Raw genomic sequence first — 16,869 nt, forward strand, 5'->3', positions numbered from 1 at the left:
ATTTTATCTATTTTTTTCATGTCTATATATTTTACTTTATTGATGTTTTATCATCTCTCTTGCTTTATCATTTTTTCATTAATATTCGTGTTGATCACATATGGCGTATATAGGACTGTAGAGAAGCCCCAAAAATTAGGGAGAGACGTTGTTCCACTAATCATATTAGGATCTTATATAGGAGTAAATAACTCAACACATGATAGGAATATCATAGGATGCAGTGATTCAATGACAAATCAATAATGCACATATTGTGTCTTGTAATCATTCGTTGGTATATTCGAATATTTTTCACCAGTTAAAAATAAACGATTGAATAAAATATTTGACAAACTTGATAACGATAGAATAAAATTATAGAATTCCAAAAGTGAGAAAAAGTAATCAATTTTTTATACAGTCGAGATGCCATTTGGGCCGAAACGCGTGAGGAGAATGGGCCGCGTTTGACAGCTGTAGGCTTGACCTTATCTGGACTATTCTGCCGTTTCACAACCTAATCCATCCGCAGATTTTATGACTTTTTGGTTCTTTTCTCCTAGATTTTGCTCTCAGTCGAGCCATAATTCTTTTTGTGAAAAAAGAAAATAACAATCCACGAAGAATTATACTAGTACTAAATTACGCTAATCTTTTGATTTAGATATTTTACTTTAATTTTCAAAGAAATTCTGAAACAAAAAAAAGAAGAAGTAAACATTGCACATTCAATTAAATTAATAAAAATAATAAAATCATCAGCATTATCCAAAAACATCATCGTACAATTCGGTTCGGCCGGTCTTAATCCAACAAAAATTTGTCCAACAATTATTGCATTCTCTCACTGCCAGCTTCTTCAGACATGGATTCGCCCCTAATTTATTCAGCTATGCTGCGGCCCACATGAATTTCTATATATATTTATAATAATGGGAGGAAGGACGCAATGCGGAAAGCTTAATATGGGGGGTGGATAGAAATCTTTCTCGAATCTTCACACCCCCCTTTTTTTATTTCCCACTTCTTTTTTGTTCATCATTTTTTCGAATTCAAGGTTTCTGCGCATTGTTTTCTGACTGGTACGCTTTTGATCTCATGTTACAATTTACATATTGCATTATTGTTCGATGAAATGTCTGTTGATCTTTTTTGTTTATGATTTGATCAGGAGAGATTATATTGATTGATTCGTTTATTCTGAGATTTTTGGGAAAATATATTCCCAAAATTTCAGAGCCCTAGCTGCACAAATTCTGTGTGGTGTGATAATTGGTTTGTCAATTTCATTGTCGATGCGTTTGAGGGTTTGGTTAGAAAGAGAGAATTTGTGATTGATCGATCATAAATGGAGCACAAAGAGAAAGAATTTGTGATTGATATTGAAAATGGTGATGCTAATGGGAGTAAGGATTCATCCTCTGATTCCACATGGGGGAAGAAGATTTTGAAAAGGATTGGCAGTGGGATTTTGAATTTAAATGGATCTGTTGATGATGAGGCCAGGGTGAAATCGGACGTTTGTACAGAAGAAGAGCTTGATAAAGAGACGACGAAATTGTTGAGTGATAAGGCTCGGGGAGGGGAGGAGGGTGAGGGGGTAGTGCCCCCTGTCGAGAGGGACAATGAGAGGGGAGGAGAGGGGCGGGCGCCCCCTGTTGAGAAGGAGAGACGGAAAGGTGGGAAGGCTAAGAAGGCTGCAAAGCCACCTCGGCCTCCAAAGGGTCCGACCTTGGATGCTGCAGACATGAGGTTGCTCAAGGAGATATCGAGGCTTGCTATTAAGAAGCGTGAGAGGATGGAACGTTTGAAGGCATTGAAGAAGAATAAATCGCCCAAATTGTCATCCCCATCATCTTCTTCGTCGTCATCATCAGTATGTTCATCTGCTGCAACCATCTCAGCCATGTTCGTCACTATTTTCTTTTTTCTCGTGTTAATCTTGCAAGGTATAATCACCATTTTCTCCACACTATCATATTTTACTGACAACTGTTTTTATTGTTTCATTTATGTAAGGAATTGCATCAAATATATGCGTAGATAATGAAGTCATTCGCATATTGGTGTTTAATAAGTACTATTATATGTCAAGAATTGCAAGGAAAATGCAGATTTTGTTAGGATTTTCATTTATGGTTTTGAAGTTTACTTAATTTGTTGAAGTTTGATTTGTCATGTGAGGAGAGATGTGTCCTATTATTTCACTCCATCAAACTTACTGTGTGGATTGCTTTCATAGTCTTTCCCTTTCTGTTAGAAACCGAATTCGTAGCTAGTTTTTTTCTTAACGAAGTAGTATTAGTACATATAAATTGTAAACTGGAACTGAGTAAATGAAATTGATGCACGTAAACTGGAACCGAGTAAATGAAATTGATGCACGTCTCTACTAAATCGATTAGAGGCTATGTTGCTGTCTAAAACAAAGATAATCCATATCCATGTTAAAGTGATCCTTCTTCGAGTTTGCTCTTCCATGAAACACAATTCTTCACTACATATCAAGATTAGAACTATCTCGTTAACCTCGGTATTATTTTGGTCTGCAGGTCTGAACGCGAGCACTAGTTCGACTTTGATAATCGCAGGAGCTCCTCAACCTCAGCCACCGCCACAAATGAGAGGCTTGTTGCCTGTTCAGTTCTATAAAACTTTTAAATCTAATGGTGGTGGTGCACCGAGTTTCTTACCTCCCAAGTGCGTATTCTCTTAATTTCATGCTTGTTGTCTGCACCCCCGCATAAACATTGTTTTTGCTCCTTGTAACTCTCCCTCGATTGCTAACTTTTTCGATGCAGGTCTGCATAATTTCTGTGTGGTACGAGTCTTAGTCTCAGCTGGCTGGAACAGAACAAAGACGAAGATGAAGATGAAGTTGAAAATGAGGACGAGCGAGCGTCTCCTGAGAAAATGTAGATTGGGTTCTTGAAATGGTGGAGATCAGATTCTAACCGAGTGCACATATTTTCTCTCTAACTCTTTGTAAATGAGAAAGTTGTTTGAATCTCTTGCACTAGTTCAAAGTGTTTCTTTTGTATCTATAAGCAAATGACTAATAAATATAACTTCACTTATCTTTGTTTAAATATGACACCTATATGTGTATAGCTCGAGCCATGCTTGGCTCAGTCTGGTTTATGACCAATTTTAAATTTATTTCAAAATATAATTTCTTATAACTGGTTTTATAAAACTAATTTAATTATGAAAACAGAATATGTTTGAAACAACTAAAATTACTAAAAAGAACAAAGATTAGTTTTGCGGGTCATATAATATTTCGTTTAGGGGTGTCGAAATGGATAGCGGGTATCGGGAAACCCTCAACCCGCCGGGTAGCGGGTCCCCACTACCTGACGACAATGGGAAACGGGGCGTGATTGGGTAGTTTGTTTTAAATTTTTGCGGGTATGGGTATACCCGCTACCCGCGCGGGTATACCTGTTATACCCGATAATACCCGTTATTTTTAGGGTTAGGATTTTCAAATATTTTATTTTAGTTAATTAGTTTAAAATCTATATATACTCCCCGACGATACACTTTATTTCCAATTATTTATCCGCTGCCAATTGAAGGATTGCAAGATTGGTGAAACTGAAACTTTTATTAGTTTAGTGTCTTTAGATTAGAGATTAAAAATATTTAGACTTTTAATGAAAGTGAATTATTTTTTGTTTTATTTTAAATTTTTGAACGGTGATTTAATTTTAGACATGCTTGATGTTTCTATCATAGTATTTGCTTATTTGAAATTTGGATTTGCATTATATTTTATACGTAGTCATATTATATTTAAGAGATGAGAAATCACCATATTTGTGCTTAGTTAATAGTTGGAAATTATGCAAATACAACAAAGTAAAAAAAAATATAAATCTAAAATCATAGTGCAGCAACTAGCAACAATCCCAAAATTCATTCTAGAATTTCAAACATGTACATAAAATTATTGTATTAGATGACTAGCATTGTTGATAAGCGAAAACTAAAAGTGTAATACCATTGAATAATACACAATTCAAATTATATTTGCGGGATTGGGTACCCGCAACTGTGGGTTTGGGATACTCGATGTGGGTATGGGGTTACCCGTTTAACTATACGGGTCGTGATTGGGTAGTATAATATTGAAATATTCGGGTATGGGTACCCGCGGATAATAGTTTCGACACCCCTAATTCCGTTGGCTAATTCAATCATTACTTTACCCTGATTTTATAGCTCAAATTCTAATAGGAACTAGGACAACTGAAATAAAATTTCTGTCATTTGATAAATAAGTTTAAAATTGGCGCACGATTTTGTTTTAATTTTTTTGTTACAAATTTTATAATTACGGTCAAGATTAAGTTCGTGTACAGTACACTGATAGTTTTAAGCAATGTTTTACGAACCTGGACCGTCAAGTGAACCAGCGAAACTATTGGTTCATGGTTCAACCGATCGAACCGGTTAAATCACTTATTAAACCGTTTTACTATTACAACTACAAATATATATAATTAGATATATAGAATACAAAAATTAATTAAATTTAGTACATGATAAAATACAATTAATAATATATCACAAACATTAAACCTTATATATAATTAGTTCTATATAAATATATAAATATTAAAATTTAGTAAATATAATCAAATATATAAATTGTTAGTTAGTAACATAATGTAGATAAAAAATCTAATATTTCATGTATTAAAATAAATCAAGTTCATATTAATTCAAAAACATTTATTTGGTAATAATATTATAATTAAATATGATCCATTACAAAAATAGTGTTCCTTTATCCTAATTAAGTTGAGTCATAATTTATTTTCATAATATCCCAACTAAGTTGACTCATTTTTTTTTAACAAAAATAAAAACACTAAATTACTCTTATTTATCTCATTTCATATTTACACCTTGATTTTTCTCATGGAGTACTTTACTTTACTTTCCATTGTATTTTATCTTCTTTAACTTATTTAATATAATTTCTTAATATTCATACTAAAAAAATGTCTAAAAATTTAATTGCAAATGAGGAAATAAAAAATAAATGTAACAAATAATGATCATAAAAACAGAACTAAGTAACCTAGGATAGAGGAAATAAAGAGTAAAGGCCAATTGTGGCCCTTAACATATGGCCGTTTTATCAATTTGGTCTTGAACATTATCTTTTTGATTATTTGGTCTCTCACAAATGAACTCGGACCGAAATCGATCCTAAATTGACAGAACCGATAAAAGTAACGGTCAAACAGGGTGTTTAGCCGATTTTGACCAAATTAAATATTTTTATCAGATTTTTTATTTATTTCAAATATAAAAATTATTATTCTAAAATAATTTAAAAAATTAAAACCTCCTCCTCCAAACTGAACAGCCCGCCGCTTCTAACTTTGAAGTTTCTGTCCGGTAGCTCAGCGGCGGCGACGACTCTACCAGACTTTCGACGGTGCAGCAGCGGCATCGTAGACCGCGATGGTGCACCTGACCAACGACGACATTCTGACCGAGAGTGAGAAGCAGTCGGGACGGTGACGGTGGTGGCTGATCGAGGTTGCAGCTGTGCTCTCCTAACAACGGCGACACGAAATTGCCGCGGAGCAATGGCAGCGGCTGAGCGACGGTGATGTCTGGTGAGGGTGAGGCAACGACCATTGGTGGTGACCGGCGACGAAGGCAGCTTTGAAGAGTTTGAAATTTGGGGATTTCCGATTTGGTCGATTTGGGGGAGGATCTCTTCAAATTGGAGATGCACCTCAGCTGACGGAGGCCTGAACCATTGGAGTACACCGGCGTGGCATCGGAGCGGCGATGACGGAGGGAGGAAGACCGTTGTGGAGTTCACCTCCTTGAGGAGCTCCGATTTGGGGGCGGATGAAACAAGTTTCTAACTTAGAAATTTGTTTTACGAAGTTGAAAATGAAATATCTTACCTCCCGAAGGCGACGGTGGTCGGCGAGCGGCAGCCGATGACAGCAGCGGCGCGCTGTTGAGGTTGGAGGAGGAGGTTTAAATTTTTAAAATTATTTTAGAATAATAATTTTTATATTTAAAATAAATAAAAAATCTGATAAAAATATTTAATTTAGTCAAAATCGGCTAAACACCATGTTTGACCGTTACTTTTAACAGTTCTGTTAATTTAGGACTGATTTCGATCCAAATTCAATTGTAAAGGAACAAATAATCAAAAAGATAATGTTTTGGACCAAATTGATAAAACAATCATATGTTCGTCCTCTTACGTCAAAGTCCACTACGTGCGCGTTTATGTCTGTGTTCCTGGCGTGCAGATTTTTAAACATAATTCGTAGGCCTCAGAGAATTGAGTGATAGGTTTATTTTGGGCTTGGGCCCAATAATTGAAATAGTCGGTTAGTTTGTTGGCTACACCTGTTTCAGTATAAGTTCGTATCCACAAACCCTAATTACACTCACCTTCTCTCTAGGGTTTTCCATCTTTAGGATCTGGAGATTAGCTTTCGATTTTTCTCAATTCGACCGTCAATCGTGTCGCCGTCGGATTAGGGAGGTAGATGGGCACAGAGAGAAAGAGGAAGGTGAGTCTATTCGACGTTGTGGACGAGACGGCCGTGCCGGGGAAATTTCCCAGGGCCAACGGCAGCGACAGAATGGCCGCGGCGGCGCTGCCCTCCACGATAAATAAATGGAACTCGAAGCCCTATTCGCAGAGATATTATGAGATTTTGGAGAAGAGGAAGACTCTGCCCGTGTGGCACCAAAAGGATGAGTTTTTACAGGTTCTTAGAGCTAATCAGACGCTTATCCTTGTGGGTGAAACCGGTAGTGGTAAAACGACTCAGGTTGGTGTTCATGCGCTCGACTTAATTAATTTGTTGTTATGCAGTCGGCACAGCCGTTAAGAATGCATTTCTATGTGTTTTTATTTTTTTTATATTCACTAGCTACGCTTTGTTATTGCATTCACCTTTAATGTTGAACAAGATGATTTGCATTTCCATGTTACGAAGTTTTGAGTTTTGATTGTATAATACTTATTAATTTCTCGATTTAATGCTAGAAAGCTAAATTTTGATTTGTACTTTTACAGATTCCTCAGTTTGTGCTGGATGCCATAGAGCTAGAGTCAGCTGATAAGCGCAAAAAGTACATGGTCGGATGTACTCAGCCTCGGAGGGTGGCCGCTATGTCTGTTTCAAGGAGAGTTGCTGAAGAGATGGATGTGGCTATTGGTGAAGAAGTAGGTTATAGCATTCGATTCGAGGATTGCAGCAGTGCTCGAACTGTTTTGAAGTATGCATACTTTTCATCATCAATTGGAAATTTCTGGAGTTTGTTTTCTGTGTAATAGATCCGTACTTATGTTTTTCTGACACTGCAGGTACTTGACAGATGGTATGCTTTTGAGAGAAGCCATGACCGACCCTCTTCTAGAGAGATACAAAGTGATAATTCTTGATGAGGCCCATGAGAGGACTTTGGCAACAGATGTTTTATTTGGGCTTCTCAAGGAGGTGTTGAAAAATAGGCCTGACCTTAAACTAGTTGTAATGAGTGCTACTCTTGAGGCGGAGAAGTTTCAAGGTTACTTCTTTGGTGCACCACTAATGAAAGTTCCTGGGAGGCTCCACCCTGTAGAAATTTTCTATACCCAGGAGCCTGAGAGAGATTACCTTGAAGCAGCTATAAAGACTGTGTGTCAGATACACTTGTGTGAACCTCCTGGTGACATTCTTGTCTTCCTAACTGGTGAAGAAGAAATTGAAGATGCTTGTAAGAAAATTGGGAAGGAAATAGCCAATAATGGGGATCAAGTTGGACCGGTGAAAATAGTCCCTTTGTACTCTACACTTCCTCCGGCAATGCAGCAGAAGATTTTTGAAGCTGCTCCACCACCTGCAAGGGAAGGTGGCCCCGCAGGAAGAAAGATTGTTATTTCTACCAATATTGCTGAAACATCTCTTACAATTGATGGCATAGTTTATGTCATAGACCCTGGTTTTGCAAAACAAAAAGTTTATAATCCTCGAATTCGTGTTGAATCTCTCTTGGTCTCTCCTATATCAAAGGCTAGTGCCCATCAACGATCTGGACGTGCTGGAAGAACACAGCCTGGCAAGTGCTTCAGACTGTACACAGAAAAGAGTTTCCATAATGACCTTGTACCGCAGACGTATCCCGAGATATTAAGGTCAAATCTTGCAAATACCGTTTTGACTTTGAAAAAGTTGGGAATAGATGATCTGGTCCATTTTGATTTTATGGACCCGCCAGCTCCTGAGACACTTATGAGAGCATTGGAGGTCTTGAATTACTTGGGAGCCCTTGATGATGATGGGAACCTGACCAAGTTGGGTGAGATTATGAGTGAGTTTCCATTGGATCCTCAGATGTCAAAGATGCTGGTTGTTAGTTCAGAATTCAATTGTTCAAATGAGATCCTTTCAGTATCTGCAATGCTTTCAGGTATGCTTTACTTTTTTTTTCCCTTTTCGTCGCCTACGTTGTCGCATATCTACAAGAGTAGATTGTTTGTCTGGCGTACTTCACTCTTGTGTGAAGTTCATGCTTAAGTGGTCTTGCACACACAGATTGCCTTCTGTCTGTTGCAACTTCAGACATTGATTTCATACACAACTGCTGAAGCATTTGTGTATGTTATTGATATCTGGGTGTCTGTTTAGGTTGTCATCAGCATCCCTTGTCTGGGTCTCATGCCTCCTTGGCATGTACCAAGGATTTCTAAGCAAGTGCTGATGCAGATAGTTGCAGTTACTCAGTATTCTCTCATCAAGCAAATGGTGTCGTCTCGCCTGTATACATCTGACCTACCGTGGGCCTCCTCTGTGATAACCAATTTTTTCTCTAGTACCCAATTGCTTCGTCCGGCCTAGGGATGCTCAAAAAGCTGCTGATGAAGCAAAAGCTCGTTTTGGTCACATTGACGGAGATCATCTCACGCTGTTGAATGTGTATCACGCTTACAAACAAAATAGTAAGTAATATCCTCAGCATCTCTCATTTCTACCTTTATAATTGAGTATATGGATGCTAATGTTTGTCTGTGACCTTCAATGATTTCAGAGGAAGATCCACAATGGTGCTACGAGAACTTTGTCAATCAGAGGGCTCTTAAATCAGCGGACAATGTCAGACAGCAGCTAGCTAGGATCATGGCCAGATTCAATTTGAAGCTCTGTAGCACAGATTTTAACAGCCGTGACTACTATGTCAATATCAGGAAGGCTATGCTTGCTGGATACTTCATGCAGGTTGCCCATTTAGAGCGCACTGGCCACTATCTTACTGTGAAAGACAACCAAGTATGTCGTTGCTACGATTTGTATGTTTCATCATATTTCCATTGTCGTATCACTTTATCAATGTTAATGAATTGTTTGTTTTGGCAGGTTGTTCACTTGCACCCTTCAAATTGCCTGGATCATAAACCTGAGTGGGTTATATATAATGAATATGTTCTCACAAGCAGGAATTTCATTCGTACCGTGACAGATATTCGTGGTGAATGGTTAGTTTTGGGTCCCTCATGACATGAAACTTGTCTGTTGTAGTGTTGTTTAATACTTCAATATCTCCATGCCTCTTTGTTCTACACCGACACATGCTGTTAAATCTGTACATAGTTTACTGTGCGCAAAATATATGCATGTTATGGTCTCCTTTGGTTGCATAGTATCATAGTATTTGCTATAAGTTGTTTGCATGTCACTGTTTCAAATTAGATATGCTATATGGGAAATACATGGTTAATTTCATGCTTCCTTTTCCTTGAAATATTTTTGTGTGGTTGGGTACTTGGGTTGCATGTTTCATGTTTGCTTCCCTGATCTGACATGTTCCTGTTGGTGGTTGATTAACAACTTGTACTACTATCATCATATACTCCCTTTGTCTCATAATAATAGGCCTAATTTCCTTTTTCGCTTGTCCCATACAAATAGTCCATATTCATTTATGATAGCTTTTTCTCCATTGCTTTTACTTTATCATTTATGGGTCCCACTAACCACTACATTTGAACTATTTTTTCTCCTCTCTTATTCTACCAATTACGCATTTAAACCCGTACCATCCCCAATTAGCCTATTTGTTATGGGACTGGGGGAGGTAATATTTGCCGTGGGTATTAACTGTTCCAATTGTTGTTGCGAACTGCCGATAATTCTCGTGTTGTTGTCATGAATTATGCTTCAGTTTTTAGTCTCTTGCTGGATTATCTTGATTTTAATTTTAAACCTGTGTCAAATGCTGCAGGTTGGTTGACATTGCACCGCATTACTATGATCTCTCAAACTTCCCCAACTGCGAGGCAAAGCGGCAGCTGGAAAAACTGTATAAGAAGAGGGAGAATGCAAAGGATGAAAGTCGAAGTAAGAAATGAAGAGAAGTCCCACTTAGCTCTGATGAGAGCGAATGGAGAAGAGCATTATAGATGTGAGAGCTTCAATTGTATTTTAAGATTGAAGAAACCTTAAAATATATCTTGTTTGTATGGATATGCTGGAATTTATACCTCCTTGTGGTAAAAGAGTTGTATTGCTTTATAATTGGTGAAACGTTGGAGCAGTTCAAATGTTATGGTCGCCTAGTATCATTATATGCATGTCTCCTTTGGTTGCGTAGTATCGTGCGAATTTCACTTTTAAAAATTACTAGTAGTGCGTAAGAGTCGGGAGTGATCATTTTTGATAGCTAGTTGGAAGAACTAACATACGAAATATCACTAAGATGACTACTTGGATGTTGGAAGAAAAAACAAAGATGATTTCTGTACTTCCTACCGTACTTGTTGGAAGAGAAATCAAGAATCATCACTGCTTCATATCCATTCCATATAATATCTCTTTTCCCTCTCTAAGCTAGATCCATTGTACTCTCACATAGCTACTTTAGGAGCATTGTCTCCTCAATTCTCGAAACTCCAAAAATTTGCCTGTGCCCATTTGTTTTGTGGTACTTCGCCAATCCGTGACCACTAGTCGGGGCGTAATTTGTCTTGCGACTATTAGATAAAATTTGGAAGATTCTCAGGTCGTTTTCGGGCGAGACTCTAACTATTACAGCCGAAGAGTAAAACAAATACAAATGAAACGAAAATTATAATGAAAACAGTAACACAACCAAACTAAGTATAGGTCAAGTCTTCTGCAAGACAAATTATGCTTTGGCTAGTGCTCACAGATTGACGTAGAGTCCCCAAAAGATAAACGACTTCGTCCTAGTGTATAAAAGCATCTCTAACACACTAGGCACATGCAAACTTTTAGATATTTGAGAATTGAGGAAATGATGACTTAAAATAGCTACTACCTCCGTCCCACATTAAGTGTTACATTTTGTCATTTCGTTCTGTCCCACATTAAGTGTCGCATTTCACTTTTACCAAAAATGGTAATTAGACACTACATTCCACCAACCAATTCTACTCATATTTTGTTATAAAACTAATATATGTAAGTTGGACTCATAATCCACTAACTTATTCAATCCACTTTTCTTTACATTTCTTAAAAGAAAAGTATGAGATATCTATTTACAAGGGATAAGAGACGTGGGACTGGAGGTAGTATATGAGAGTACGAGGTATCTATTTACAAGGGATAAGAGATGTTGTGATGTTGATGTGATATCTCGAACCTCCACACATATTTCTTCTCTATCAAAGTTGCTTTTCCAAATTGATCTTTTAGTGATATTTTGGATTTTACTTGTTTCAAGTAGCTATCCAAAATAACCATTCCAACAAAAATAAGTCTATAAATTTTGCTCAACAAAAATTACATTTTGTATCGTTCCAGGCAAAAATGTCCCTCAACCACTATAAGGCATTTTTATATATTTTCACATCTCAAACATATCATAACCAGGGCTTATAGTATGGAATTAAATAAATCAAATTTTAGAATGTCAATTTATAATACCAATCAAATTTAAATTTGTTTGGTACTACCTACGTCCTACATCAATCACATATGTTGTAGACACGAGTTTTGAGAAATGTAAAAAAAAAATGAGTTAAATAAGTTATTGGATTATGAGCCCCTCTTATATATAGTTTTAATAAAATATGAGTGAATTAAATTGGTGGAATATGAGACTTACTATTATGGTAAAAGTGAAATGTGACTTTTATTGTGGGAAGAACCGAAAAGACAAAATGTGACTCGTATTGTGGGGCGGAGGAAGTAATTGTTGATAAAATATTTATTATATGCATTAGTAGGGGTGTATTAAGATGACAACCCTTTTCATTGTAACATCATACCACCATTTTAGGCCATTGGATCTGAAAATCGTGTGCTTGTCATGCTGCCACGTGTAAAAACACGGGGGTAAAATAGGAAATTTCTAATTTTACGTTACCAGATTGCAGTGTTGTTCATTGAATATTGCAGTCTCACCACAACAATATTGCAGTTTACCACGACTGCAATATCTAATACAGTAGACTGCAAACTCGTGTTTTTTTCAAGAACTTAATCCTAAGTGTCCATAAATGAGATCTAACGGACTATATTGGTGGTATGGTGTTATCCTATTTATGGTGGCACCATAATGCACCCCTGCATTAGTATATATAATTATTTTTTATTTTTTGAGAATAGCTACGAGTGCACGTCTTATGCTTTGAGCTTCAATCATTAACATTAACTAAACCTATTGTGCAATTTTTGTAAATTTCACAATTAATTGACTTAAAATAACAAATACAATGAGTAATATAGTATCGATGATGGATAAGTCACGTATTTCAAGTATTTGTTTTGATAAATGAGATAGATAATATTAATATAAATGATGGAATCTGATGATATATTAAATGGTTCAGACAAAATTGGATCCAACACCGATATATGATTATATGATAGGACTAATTCATTCATATATCATATATGTTCCAATATTAATTTCATATTATACTTGTGATTTTAATTCTATTCATTAAAACTAAGTAAAATGTATTAATTGACATTTATAAATATAAACTGAAGCTCAAGTATTATACTTATAGGCAAATTAATAGGAACTTTAAAGGCCATAAAATTGAAAATGTACAAAATGTCAAAATGTATGGAAATGTCCTTTAATGGTTGAAGTGCATTTTCGTCAGAAAAATCGAAAAAGTGAAAAATAATGGCAATATAATTTCAACGAATGCTAGAGACTTTCCATTATACGAGTAACTTTTTTAACAGGATAACAAATATTCAATCAGTCGATACTATTTAAATAGAAAATTTAGTTGGGCCTAAGATTCTAATGGGCCCAGTTTGAGTAAAAGAATCTTTTAGGCCCAGTTTAAATATGAGTAAAAACTATTGTTTAGCTCACCACGAAGCTTAGTGATTAGTCATACTCGCTCACTGTCTACTTCAGCCGCCGTTTCTTCAACGCCGGTAATCATCCCTTTTTGCAAATTTATTAGGGTTCATGCTTCACTCATCTATTGCCTCTCAGTTGTTGACTAGGTTTTGTTTTTTGGTTTGTTCGTTTTTACTTTTTGGTATCCCCTTTTTCTGGAAATGAAGTTTAGTTTACCTGTATCAATCCCTTTCTGTTGAACCTTTTTATACTAGTATTTGTTTGTATGCTGATTGGATCCAAATCGTTCGAATTTAGTAGCATTTGATGCTGTATTCCTTAACGTGAGCGGCTCTCTCGCATCGTTTATTACTGAAATGCCTAATTCCCAGATTTTCAGAGACGAGATTTCGTCTTGCATTGCACCGGATAGCCATGGCTCAGATTCACGCGGTCTCTTCATGTTCTTCCACCAATCTCTTCTGTGGTTTGAAAAGAGGTGGTGTTTGATATTGACATGTCTGCGTTTTGAAAACCTGCTAAGCAATAAAAATACTAATAATTGTGGTTGATTTTTTGAAAATGTAGATTCATGCAGAACTTATGACAAAGTTCATTGCAGTCGGCGAATGGCCTCACAAGAGCAGGTGATTTTGGCATTCCGATTCAGTTAATCCACTTTTGTATGGCAAGCTAGGTGGTTATCTAAGGATATTTTTTTCTGAATTTATGATGGCAGGTAGGAGTAAAAGCCAGCGAGTTTCACGGCCTTTCAATCTCCCAAACCCTAGCTAAATTTGGGCCAGTTCGTGAAAATCATGGTACTGGCAATCCTTTAAAAGGATCTATGTGCATATATTATTAGAAAGAAATTGCATGTGTGATTTATTAGATGTGAAACCAATTATGAATGTGGATGCAGCTATCAAAGCAGTTTTGGCTAGTGACAAGGAGGTGTCAACTTCTAGCGGTGATAGTAAGGTTTTGCGTAAAAAGTTGAACAAAGTTGTGCTGGCTTACAGTGGTGGTCTAGACACATCTGTAATTGTACCTTGGCTTAGGTATGTTATTAATCGGTTATCTTGAGTTCGTATCATTTTTTCATTTCCTGTTTGTATGTTACTATAGATTTTCTTGCTATGTTTCTTCTATTTGCGATGATGGTTTAAAAGTTTAATCTGGTTTGATATCCGAAACATCCATTTCTGACTAAGTCACTATTTTGTTTATTGCAGGGAGAACTATGGCTGCGAGGTTGTGTGCTTCACTGCAGATGTTGGTCAAGTATGTGAAAAACTAATCTCAGTAATCTTAAAAAGTTCGAATTCCATAAAATATACTATGTAGAAGAACAAAAGGGCTGGGATGGATGGTTTTGATCTGTGTAATAACCATAAATTTGCTACAATTCCATCAATGTTAGGGTCTGCAAGAATTGGATGGTTTAGAACAAAAGGCCAGGGCTAGTGGGGCATGCCAACTGATTGTGAAGGATTTAAAGGAGGAATTTGTGAAAGATTTTATCTTTCCTTGCTTACGAGCTGGTGCCATCTATGAGAGAAAGTACTTGCTTGGGACTTCAATGGCTCGTCCAGTTATTGCAAAGGTACATTTAAGAAAATAAATAAAAACAAAGTTGTAATTTCATTTGTTGTTTTTTCTCTTATTACGAAGTTAATGCATTCTATCTTGAAATTTAATCCAGTCTTTTTTTATAAAAGAGAACTACACTCTCAGTTTCAAAAGGCCCTATTTCCCGATTTTATGTAACTATATTTTTTAACATATCGACTGTTGTTGGTGGTATTTACACATGTACTTGCATGTTGTCACGCTTAGCATCCCCCCCCCCCCCACCTCAACTCTCTTTCTTGATGTTACTTTGCCCCATTAAGTTACTAAATCAATTGTGATAAATTCAGGCAATGGTTGATGCTGCCAAAGAGGTTGGAGCTGATGCTGTATCTCATGGATGTACAGGGAAAGGAAATGATCAAGTATGCTTTATAGCTACACTGGCTATGTTGTGATCTTTGTTGAAGCATGACTGTTGATTTTATTTAGTTTCCTCAATTGTAGGAACCGTAATGAGCCTTATTCTTTATTATAGGTCCGCTTTGAGCTCACCTTCTTTGCTCTGAACCCTGAACTCAATGTTGTTGCGCCTTGGAGGGAATGGGAAATAACAGGAAGAGAAGATGCTATTGAATATGCTAAAAAGCATAATGTACCTGTTCCAGTGACAAAGAAATCGATCTACAGCAGAGACAGGAATCTGTGGCATCTCAGCCATGAGGTAATCTACTCAAGAAGCATCTGAAGCTTGTCTTTGTTTCATGAGAGTACAATTTCTATTACAAACAAGATCATTCTATTTTTGTCTGACCTTTACGACACTGCACCTGCATCTGACAAGCCTTTACTCATTTGAGAGCTCTGATCAAACAACTATGTTTTATGCTTGCCTGTTAAAAGGGATATTCACCTTGAGAAAGATTGCTTACTCGTTACAAGTATATGAGTTGTTTTGAAGATTTTATATCAGTTGCATAGATCTAGATTCAAATCTGTATGTCTGTGTTCTTGATAAGCAACTTTCTTATATTCGGAAATTTTTACTCAAAAGTTAATGGCTCTTGCTCCTTTGGTGCGTGAAGGGGGATATCTTGGAGGACCCAGCTAATGAACCGAAAGAGGACATGTATATGATGTCAGTAGACCCAACAAACGCACCTGATACACCTGAGTAAGTCACAATGATATTTCTTCGTCATCATCTTCTCTTATATCTTTCTGAACTGCATTTAATGCACACTTCTCTTACTCTATCCCCTGCCCCGTGCTGTAGGTACGTGAAAATTGGTATAGTTGAAGGCCTGCCAGTTTCAGTCAATGGGAAGGAACTATCTCCTGCTTCTCTACTTGCAGAGCTCAATGACCTAGGTGGGAAGCATGGAGTCGGACGCATAGACATGGTTGAAAATCGACTTGTTGGCATGAAAAGCCGCGGGGTTTACGAAACTCCTGGCGGGACCATCCTCTTCTCTGCAGTGCGTGAGCTCGAGTCCCTAACACTAGATCGCGAGACCATCCAAATCAAGGACTCTCTTGCCCTCAAGTATGCCGAGTTAGTGTACGCTGGTCGGTGGTTCGATCCTCTTCGCGAATCCATGGATGCTTTCATGAAGGAAATTACTAAGACTACATCTGGTTCAGTGACACTCAAACTTTACAAAGGATCTGTGAGTGTAGCTGGCAGGGAAAGTCCTAACAGTCTCTACCGGCAAGACATTTCTTCGTTCGAGAGCGGTGATATCTACAATCAAGCCGATGCTGCTGGATTTATCCGCCTCTATGGATTGCCAATGAGGGTCCGAGCTATGCTCGAGAAAGGGTTGTGATGTGTTTAGAGGTGTGGCATCTCCGTTGTGCTGCGTGACTAACTATGCGTAGTTAGTAAGGTCGTTTGTTACTTTGTTAGTCTTCACAAGCTTGAATTTGAATTACTAGAATTATTTTATAAAACAGAGCTTTTATTTATTGTCTTTTGTTCGTGTTAATTGGTTTGATCATACC

General features: G+C 37.1%; 3 protein-coding genes across 7 annotated transcripts; all 3 read left to right on the plus strand.

The window, feature by feature from the left end:
- Window positions 1–861: 861 nt before the first annotated feature.
- Window positions 862–3,059, plus strand: LOC125208974. Its single transcript, XM_048108524.1, has 4 exons — window positions 862–1,064; window positions 1,154–1,931; window positions 2,535–2,682; window positions 2,784–3,059. The coding sequence occupies exons 2-4, from the start codon at window positions 1,331–1,333 to the stop codon at window positions 2,791–2,793; spliced, it is 759 nt and encodes a 252-aa protein (XP_047964481.1). The 5' UTR covers window positions 862–1,064; window positions 1,154–1,330; the 3' UTR covers window positions 2,794–3,059.
- A 3,348-nt stretch (window positions 3,060–6,407) lies between these two features.
- LOC125215000 (probable pre-mRNA-splicing factor ATP-dependent RNA helicase DEAH2) lies at window positions 6,408–10,535 on the plus strand. 4 transcript variants are annotated; one of them, XM_048116267.1, is made up of 7 exons: window positions 6,411–6,812; window positions 7,061–7,263; window positions 7,352–8,436; window positions 8,840–8,965; window positions 9,055–9,293; window positions 9,381–9,499; window positions 10,246–10,535. In XM_048116267.1, the coding sequence occupies exons 1-7, from the start codon at window positions 6,525–6,527 to the stop codon at window positions 10,370–10,372; spliced, it is 2,187 nt and encodes a 728-aa protein (XP_047972224.1). In that variant the 5' UTR covers window positions 6,411–6,524; the 3' UTR covers window positions 10,373–10,535. The 4 variants fall into 4 exon arrangements, 3 of the variants coding, with proteins under 3 accessions (XP_047972225.1, XP_047972226.1, XP_047972224.1); XR_007175197.1 differs by lacking the exons at window positions 9,381–9,499; window positions 10,246–10,535 and having other exon boundaries at window positions 6,408–6,812; window positions 8,743–8,965; window positions 9,055–9,107; XM_048116268.1 differs by lacking the exons at window positions 9,055–9,293; window positions 9,381–9,499; window positions 10,246–10,535 and having other exon boundaries at window positions 6,408–6,812; window positions 8,733–8,941.
- A 2,777-nt stretch (window positions 10,536–13,312) lies between these two features.
- LOC125215002 (argininosuccinate synthase, chloroplastic-like) lies at window positions 13,313–16,838 on the plus strand. Of its 2 annotated transcripts, none has more exons than XM_048116270.1 (11): window positions 13,313–13,388; window positions 13,686–13,792; window positions 13,882–13,940; window positions 14,033–14,114; window positions 14,216–14,354; window positions 14,529–14,577; window positions 14,717–14,899; window positions 15,216–15,290; window positions 15,404–15,589; window positions 15,951–16,039; window positions 16,142–16,838. In XM_048116270.1, exons 2-11 carry the CDS (start codon window positions 13,729–13,731, stop codon window positions 16,692–16,694), a joined length of 1,479 nt encoding a protein of 492 aa, XP_047972227.1. In that variant the 5' UTR covers window positions 13,313–13,388; window positions 13,686–13,728; the 3' UTR covers window positions 16,695–16,838. The 2 variants fall into 2 exon arrangements, with proteins under 2 accessions (XP_047972227.1, XP_047972228.1); XM_048116271.1 differs by having other exon boundaries at window positions 13,343–13,388; window positions 13,694–13,792.
- Window positions 16,839–16,869: the final 31 nt, after the last annotated feature.

Source organism: Salvia hispanica, chromosome 3 (genome assembly GCF_023119035.1).
Source record: "Salvia hispanica cultivar TCC Black 2014 chromosome 3, UniMelb_Shisp_WGS_1.0, whole genome shotgun sequence".
Lineage (NCBI taxonomy): Eukaryota > Viridiplantae > Streptophyta > Magnoliopsida > Lamiales > Lamiaceae > Salvia > Salvia hispanica.

What these genes read in the sequence shown, in the direction of transcription:
- LOC125208974 (XM_048108524.1), top strand. Translation starts at nt 1,331, where the DNA reads ATGGAGCACAAAGAGAAAGAATTTGTGATTGATATTGAAAATGGTGAT. An exon ending in TCTCGTGTTAATCTTGCAAG is followed by an intron (nt 1,932 to 2,534) that starts GTATAATCACCA and finishes TTTGGTCTGCAG; the next exon opens with GTCTGAACGCGAGCACTAGT.
- LOC125215000 (XM_048116267.1), top strand. Translation starts at nt 6,525, where the DNA reads ATGGGCACAGAGAGAAAGAGGAAGGTGAGTCTATTCGACGTTGTGGAC. An exon ending in AGTATCTGCAATGCTTTCAG is followed by an intron (nt 8,437 to 8,839) that starts GTATGCTTTACT and finishes TTTTTTCTCTAG; the next exon opens with TACCCAATTGCTTCGTCCGG. An exon ending in TCACGCTTACAAACAAAATA is followed by an intron (nt 8,966 to 9,054) that starts GTAAGTAATATC and finishes CAATGATTTCAG; the next exon opens with AGGAAGATCCACAATGGTGC.
- LOC125215002 (XM_048116270.1), top strand. Translation starts at nt 13,729, where the DNA reads ATGGCTCAGATTCACGCGGTCTCTTCATGTTCTTCCACCAATCTCTTC. An exon ending in GTAATTGTACCTTGGCTTAG is followed by an intron (nt 14,355 to 14,528) that starts GTATGTTATTAA and finishes TGTTTATTGCAG; the next exon opens with GGAGAACTATGGCTGCGAGG. An exon ending in CAGGGAAAGGAAATGATCAA is followed by an intron (nt 15,291 to 15,403) that starts GTATGCTTTATA and finishes TCTTTATTATAG; the next exon opens with GTCCGCTTTGAGCTCACCTT.